The sequence below is a fragment of the Nanorana parkeri genome, unplaced genomic scaffold, assembly GCF_000935625.1.
Source record: "Nanorana parkeri isolate BGI_ZX_2015 unplaced genomic scaffold, ASM93562v1 scaffold959, whole genome shotgun sequence".
Lineage (NCBI taxonomy): Eukaryota > Metazoa > Chordata > Amphibia > Anura > Dicroglossidae > Nanorana > Nanorana parkeri.
The window spans coordinates 651555-659929 of NW_017307227.1; the positions used below are offsets into that span (position 1 = coordinate 651555).

The 8375-nt window shown below is 44.2% G+C and overlaps 1 protein-coding gene across 1 annotated transcript in view; it reads left to right on the top strand.

The window, feature by feature from the left end:
* Positions 1-470: 470 nt before the first annotated feature.
* TXLNA (taxilin alpha) overlaps positions 471-8375 on the top strand; it is an 18533-nt gene continuing 10628 nt past the window's right edge. The window contains exons 1-6 of the mRNA XM_018566569.1: positions 471-552; positions 940-1113; positions 3552-3845; positions 4252-4343; positions 4435-4605; positions 4916-5110. Of these exons, the coding sequence (XP_018422071.1) occupies positions 957-1113; positions 3552-3845; positions 4252-4343; positions 4435-4605; positions 4916-5110 (909 nt within the window). The 5' untranslated portion in view covers positions 471-552; positions 940-956. The remainder of the gene's footprint in view (positions 553-939; positions 1114-3551; positions 3846-4251; positions 4344-4434; positions 4606-4915; positions 5111-8375) is intronic.

An 8375-nucleotide genomic window follows, 5' to 3' on the forward strand; every position in this document is an offset into this window, starting at 1 on the left:
ATAGTAAAAATCAGTAAAAGTGAAGTAAACCTTTAACCAGTAAAATAATTCCTTTAGAGGGTGTTTTTTTCCCAGACAATATAAACTAAGATACTTGCCCCACCCTACCCGACTTCCACATAACCACCCCGTTCACTTCAATTTATCATAGGGTAGAAAGTGTTACATTTCCTTCAGTACTCCTGCCAAAGCCTATCGCTAAGCAGTCCAAGGTCACTCAGCCTCTAGCACTCCCAAATTCCCCATACTGTCACAAGCACTACGTGCTGCGTTCGGCGACCAGCGCGGCGCAAGGCATGTCGGGAATTGTAGTCTGCGCGGTGGCGCCCAGAATCCCGCCCTGTCTCTGTGTACTTAGCATTGCAGTTTAAGATTCCGGACGCAGCGTGGACAGATCGGACGAGCACTTCCGTTAGCTCCTCCTCTTGCTTGTGATTGGCTAGGTAAATGTTGAGCCTTCTATGTGATTGGACAAGGGATGTCCTGCTCGGGGCCTGGGATTCTGATGCTGGCTTCCGGAACTGAGTTTATCCCAGCGGGCGGCGGAATAGGGTGAGTGTCGGCGGGGCTGTGCCGGTCTGGGATGGCGTACAACTTCTCTGCATAGATGGTAAAGTGGGCAAACATACATGTGGGGTTCTAGCTGTGTGTATAGAATAGTAACTACACTGCAGTATACATCAACTGACATATGACCCATATCACAAGTAACTAACAGCAGCTGCTGCTAGTGACACCTGAGGATTTATGAGCAATCTCAGACTCAATCTCAAGCTGATTCTCCAGGATAACCGGCAGTTCTCTTTAGCTAAGTCCAATGAGATGTCAAAATTACAGCCACATGACTGTAAATACAGTAACCAACCTTGTGTAAAGCTTTGTGAATTGAACCTGGAATTCCAGCAGTATCTGTATCTCATCGGTGTCTTTTTTTTCTAGTGTTTAAAGAGTTCAAAATGAAGGACCAAGAAATACAGAATGGCACAAACGCCGAGCTTCCACCAACCGTGCCCACTCAGTCACTCACACCTGTCTCCGTACCAAGTCAGCCGCAAACAATCCCGCTCCAGGGTTCTTCTGATGCATGTGATTCTGCTACCCATGTCACTGAGGGTAAGCCTGTGTGCAACTTGTTTTCTGCTTATTTCTACATTGGAGCATCTTATTCAGGGTCAGAGTCAGCGGCAGGCTTCCGTATGGCATCCTGCGATCAGAAAATTGAAGGAGCTGTTTCTAAAATTTTTGCCAAATAGTAATGGGAGCAAACCAGCTACTGTTACTGATTGGGTATACTGACAGCCACACACCCACCGCTGTCAGAATGCAATGGTCCATCAGAAGATTCATTCAACCACACCCTTTAGCGTGCATGGAGGAATATTTTCTATTTTTTTTTTCAACCTGCATTTCGTATTAGTTTATGGCCAGCTTTACAGTGTTAGAGGATAAATACATACAGACATGCTGCTAGCAGTTTACTCCATAGCAGTGCTTGTCCAGTAATGTGCAATGCGCACTGTTTCAGTTACATGGAAATTGGAACTTGCTTTGCAAATCAACACTGTCTGCCCTAATTAAAGGCTTGCACTGCAAAGGTTAACTGCTCATTTTTGTCTAGGGGGATTCTGTAAAGCAGTTGTATTTACCTGATTCCCTTCCCGTGGCAGTGGGCACTCGCCTCTCTTCCCCTCCACTCCTGGCTTTTGCATCCTCATCCTCGCATCTGATCCCACTTGTAACCAGCGGGAGCAGGGGGATCGGGTAAATAAAAGTGCTTTACAAAATACTCCTAGACAAAAACAAGCAGTTAACCCTTATAGTACGGGAGCAGCCCAACTGCAAGTAGTCATTTTTATTTCTCAAAGTTAGTGCTGACTCTCAGTGGCCCTTACCAAATCTATCATCGTAAGAAATTATTCTCCCCTCTACTTCTCTTTTGCTGGCTTTAACAGCATCGGCTACTTTACAACACACACAGGGATCATGGGGAACTAAAGTAGCCACCCTCCAGAAGGAAGGACAGTGTCAGCACCAATTCAGAGATGATTTGAGGATCTACAGCCGAGTGATACACACATAAGATACATTTATGTTAAGGTTCTTGAATGCATTTATTAAGCTTTAACTCCTGCGTTTAGTGTCGCTCTACCTGGATATAGGCGTTAATATGTATACCTAAGCTACCAATGGAAATATTCACACTCAATTAATTTTCTGGGACTAAATGTGATGGGAAATCCAACATTTTAGAGTTGGCACAGGAATAAAGGGGAAATAGTCCAATAGGGACATTCTTGGGGTGAAAGGAGGACTTCCTTCACTTTAGAGAGACTTCATCTTATCTTCAGGACAGGAAGTAAAGGGAAGCCTCTCCAATAGATTGCATGCCACAACCAAAACCTGACAGTAAACACACATAATAGTGCACCACTTATCCCGAGGCATTGCTCAGGTTTCCCCACTCTGCTCTCAGCAGGTATTGCTAAAGATACCATTTTTTAAAAACAACCTTTTGTCAGCAATCGCCTTCTCCCTTTTATATTACCCCCAATAGTGGCCTCTGTGTTCACATTCAAAACAACACAAATTGGTTCTTTTCCACGTTACTACTTATCAACAATTTGCACAATGTCTCACACAGCTGTCCTTTTTTTTCTAGATAAATACTGCTCAACATCACACTCATTGACCTAAGTCATGTTATTTATTTCATACCAGACAAAACCTCTTGATTTTTACTGGCAGTCTTTTCAATATCAACAAGCGCAGTACTAGTTATGTACAATTAAGTCGCCTTTCTCGTGTTTTTTCCGTTCCTCATTTCTCCCAGTAACGATGCCGCCACTGTATCGCAGCATCTCCACTGCATACAGATCTCCTCTGCTTATCCAGTCCCTCTTTCCTGTTCGATTTCATGTTTAACCCTCGCACTTGTTGACCTCCTAGCCTTTCATTACTCCTTCTGGGCTCTCTCTACTGACCTCCATTGCGTCAAATACTGCAATAGTAGCTGTGAAATGATGGGCTTTGCACTTCCACCTATGATCCATTCAAGAGGTCAGCAGTAATCTGGAGCACTTTTTCTCTCTGCGGCTAGCTGGTTTTCAGGAAATCCGTACAGACATAATTAGGGCTGATGGTGAATTCTGAGACTGTCCATGTGACTTTTACTGCAGTTTGAAAGTCAGCAGCGGTTGGTGGATGTCCTTATATATAGAACAGGGAGCATAAGTGACACTCGGTCTGTTGCTCACCTAAGCACAGGACCTGAGCACTGGACAGGACCACTATGTGGCTGCAATGAGGGAACATGGCAATACCGTTTGTTTTTAAAATTGGCATCAAAACCTGGCCAGTAGTTTTGACCCTTTCCTACTCTGTCCAAAATGTCATAAAAATATTTGGCTGTAGATATTCTTTTAAAATATAAATTGCAGTAAGAGCAACTGGTCACCTTTTTTTATTCTGACTTCTTGACTGTCATAGATTCCTGCTGCTGTTTGCAGCCCCCAAGGTACAAAATCTTTTTAGTTTTTGTTGTTCTTGTGCAGGAGAAGGAGCCGTTTGTCATCCTCCTGGTGTGTGCGATATGTCTGAGGAACTAAGCCGGCAGTTTGAAGACATTTTAAATACATATTGTGTGGATGCTGGTCAGGAAGGAGTTGCAGATCCTGAAGAAACAAACAAAGGTCCTCCAGAATCTAGGAATGGAGAAACAGAAACAGTGGTGCCTGAAGTCAATGGAGAGAAGGAGGTACTGCGAGGTGCAGCAGACAGTCGAACTATTATTGAAACAGACAAAGATCAAAAGCGTGTACAAGATAAGAAGAAGTCAAAGGGGCTCGGTAAGTAATATTGTGCCAGATTGTGGGTGCTGCAACATAAATGGAACAGGTTTAAAGGTACACTCCAAGAAGAATTTGAAATGAAACCTCAATTGACATACAAGCAGCACAGCTTACACACTCAGGCGTTGTTTATGAATCAATTTAATTGAGATTCCTGTGATTTCCCCTTATTAAAATGGGCTGCTAATTCTGATACAGAACACTTGATATTAAGCTTCAGACAACACATTCATGAAAAATGTCTTTTCTCTTTTACATGGTGGGGTTTTGTTTTTATTCTTTTGTATTAGGGTTGTAGGATTACATACCAGAATAGACTAATACCAGACCATATTGACACCAAAAAGATATTCTGCTTGCTTCCTAATATGTAGTCTAATGTAAACCACCCCTTTGTGTCCAGGTAAGGAGATCACACTACTTATGCAGACTTTGAACACACTGAGTACTCCAGAAGAAAAACTGACTGGTCTTTGCAAGAAATATGCAGAACTGGTGAGCTGTGTAAACTGCATAATTACCAGTGTACCAAAATTGGATATCATGATTGTATTCTTACTTAATGCTTTCTGTCTTCTCCTAAAAGTTGGAGGAACATAGGACATCCCAGAAGCAAATGAGAATTCTTCAGAAAAAACAGAGTCAGCTTATTCAAGAGAAGGACCAGCTGCGCAACGAACATAGCAAGGCCATCCTAGCTCGTAGTAAATTGGAGAGCCTATGCAGAGAACTGCAAAGACACAACCGCACATTGAAGGCAAGTGTAATTTGAATCGTTGGTTCTAAGTGCAGATTTTTATAACCATGGATTATACACATCATTGTTTCAATTGTATGCCAGTGATATATTAAGCATTAAAGTATTATTATTATTATTATTATTTTTTTTTTTTATGTGACAAGTTTAGGAGTCTGAGTAAGATAACCTTTAGTGTTATAAGGGTTAGCTGTAGGGTACAATCATGTTAAAAGTTAAGCCTTTAGGGTTAGGGTATGGTTACAGTTGGTAGTATGTTCAGTTTAGGAGTCACCATCATCATGAGCTGTTTGTGTTTTAACTTGCTCAGGAGGAAGGGGTACAAAGAGCCCGGGAGGAGGAAGAGAAACGGAAGGAGGTAACCTCTCACTTTCAGCTGACTCTCAATGACATCCAATCGCAGATGGAGCAGCATAATGAGCGCAACACTAAGCTACGTCAGGAAAATGTGGAGCTGGCTGACAGGCTGAAGAAACTGATTGAACAGTATGAGCTCAGGGAGGAGGTAAGTGGGAACAGGAAGAAAATGCAGTATAAGGGCTTATGTTGACGACCGTTCTTTTGCTCTTTGGCAATCGCAGAGGTTGCTTTTGGACTGCAGTTTAGATGCACCTCAGTAGGACATGCTGCATCCAAAGGAAAGCAACGCAAAGCAGGTCAAACACAGTCTGAGTAGCCATGTATACTGCTCAGTTTTAAAGTGGACCTTTTGCCCCCTTTTACTCAAAAATCACATCAGCATGCAGTTCTGCTAATTTAAAATCATCCTACATTTGTAGCGATAACTCCCCGCAAGGAGCCGCTGTTTGCCTGGTCCACATCTAGTCGGTCTAGGGATTGATTTCCAGCTGCACCCATTGGCACTAACCGCCCTCTTCTGATGCCCATAAATTGATGTCCACTTCAGTGTTATAATGCTAGTTGAACAGTTTATTGAACTTCTGATTAGGGAGAGAGGGTACAAGGGTTCTACTGTGAACATATTACAGTGTCTCCTATTGGCTGTCCCCCAATATGACAGAGTCTCGCTCCGCCCAGGGAGGTACAGACAAGGTTAGACACCTGGGATTAACCATGTAATCACCACTACAAATCCAGCCAGGCTGTCTACAGCCCTGGCTATCACTAAATGCATAGTAGTCACATCACAAAAGGTGATGGGCGCTACACATTCATTTGGTTAAACTTGTTTTTCATTTACTTACAAATAGAGTTCATCTACTTCCTGGTCCACTTTTGGCATTACTTAACATTTCTAAAGGTGCGTTTGTTGTTATTTTAAAGATCTGGGTAAAGGTCCAATTTAAAGCTGGGCACACACCCTAAAACCATCGCAAGACTTTTGTCTTGCGATGGTTGTAAGGTAATTAAAAAAACGTACGATCTGCCTATCTTGGACAGGCAGATCGTACTTGCGATGATCGCAAGCCGCGCCCCCCCCTGAGGGGCGGGCTTCCGATGACCGCAATGCCGAACGGCGTTCAAGGCTTTTATCTTACGAACATGCTACACACCCGCCGAACATCGTACGATGCTCGGCGGGTTTTCGAACATGTTCGTAAGTTAAGTCGTGCGACCTTACAGTAGTAGAGGTCGCACGGCTTCCACACACCTTACGATCATCGTACGATCGCAGGATTTCCCGTGATTATCGTAAGGTGTGTGGGCACCCTAAGTCAGTTGGATATTGCAGGCCTATTTGGAACACATTTTTAAACAACACTCATCAACATGAGCCTTAAAAAGCAACCCCTCCCCCTCCCCCCGTTTTTTGCAGCCTGAATATTGGCCCTAGAATTATTGCTCCCTGGCGTGCATGTGAAACGCAATCGACGTTTTCGAACATAGGCGCACCCGTATGCGTGAATGTGCGCTCGCGGGGATGGGGCACATAAAAAAAGGACCAATATATCTTTTTAACGTTTTTTTTACTTTTAATTGCTTTCACATAGGGGTTTTTCCCTATGTGATAGTAAATTGATAGTGACAGGTCCTCCTTAAGGTGATACTGGGGGTTCAAAAGACTCCTAGTATCATCTTTCCACTTTAAGCTATTGAATGCAGATTGCACTTTAATAGCGCATTGCTGGGCTGCAGTAGCCGAGCAGTGACAGCTCAGGGGCCGGAAGTGGTGCAATCCGTGTTGCTCCTGCTCCCATAGAGCGGGGAGGAGATTGGTGAACGGATGTTGGCCGCTCTCCTCCCCAGCTTCCCGCCAGCACCCAACATGCGGTTCCCAGGTCTGCAGGAGGGGCAGAGCAGCCCGGGAAACATGGCAGGGGTGTTGGGTGGGGTGTAGCATGCACTTTACCGGCCTATAGAAGCCACCAGAATCGCTTCTATTGTAAAGGCGGCAGCTGGCTTACATAGGTAAACAGAGTCGGGAGTCTGTTTACAGGGCCTTGCTGTCGATGACGTACTATGTATGTCTGTGGACGCAAACGGGTTAATGTACAACAAAAGACAACCATAAATGACTGGTTTTATGTAGGAATCTAAATCGGCTGTCCTAAATTGTCATTACTGTGCAGGTATACCTATTTGCCTTACCTTACTCTTTCTGAGAATGATTGTAGACCCTGGGAATGAGAGGTCACCTAAAGACAGTTGCTGCTTTGCCATCTGTTTAAACTTATTGCTGATTACACACGGAGTGTGCATTATAGTATCACATAACAGAGACCTGTAGTTAAAGCATTACAAAATGCAATTTATTGCGGCTTACCATTCCTTAAACTTGGTGGCTGTATTGTTTTTTTCTTTTTTTTTTTCTTTTTTTTTTCTTCAGGTTAAGAACATTTTTAGTTAGGAAGCAGCAGGCTTTAGACCCAAGGGTTTGTACTACACTGACCACTAGATGTAATTATTTATTTGAGACCTTTTCAAATTCTAGCTGGGTCAGCTTATAGTATTTGACCAACCTTCACGAATACACACAATACAGTTAGTGCAGGAACCGTAAACCAAAATCCAGAAGGTTGGCTACCTTTAATTTGTATTTGATGCCATTAGGCCAGGGGTGCCCATAAGGTCGATCGCGATCTACCAGTCGATCGCGTAGCGATCACTGGTAGATCGCCATGTCCTCTCCTCCCGCCGCTTCTCTGGATCCCCGCTGCTCTCCCCAGCGGGGATCCGAGAAGAAGTGAAGGAACCGGCGGAGGATGGAGCCGTTGTCACTAACTAATGCAGAGCAGTGAGGAGAGAGAGAGACGCTCGGCCAGGATCTGACAGCCGGCGCCTCTCTCTCCCCTCACTGCTCGTCCGTTCTGTCACAGCGGCTCCGCCCCACCCGCGGCTCGTCGTATCCCCCGCTGCCGGGAGAGCAGGGGAATCCAGAGAAGTTGCAGCCCCCCTGTGCGTGGACGAGTGGCAGAGGATCGGTACATGTCACTGGTATGTACCAATCCTCTGTGTAGGACAAACACTGGAGCGATCGGCTGATCACTCCAGTGTTTGTAAATAACTGGGGACACATAGTACTATGTGTCCCCAGTTATAAATGAATGAACAGGAGGTGATTTACATCACCTCCTGTTCATTCATAAGTTTCTCAATGGGGAGAAGCACTCTGTACAGAGGCTCCTCCCCATTCAGAAACAGCTTGATAGTAAAATATTTTCTTAATGAATGGGAAGCCTCTGTGCTTTCCATTCATTTAGAATGGAGACTGCAGAAAAAGAGATTGAGGACTTTGCATCCTCAATTTCTTTTTCTATTTTAAAAGGGAAATATCAGGGGGCTTTTTAGACCCCTAATATTTCCCCGAA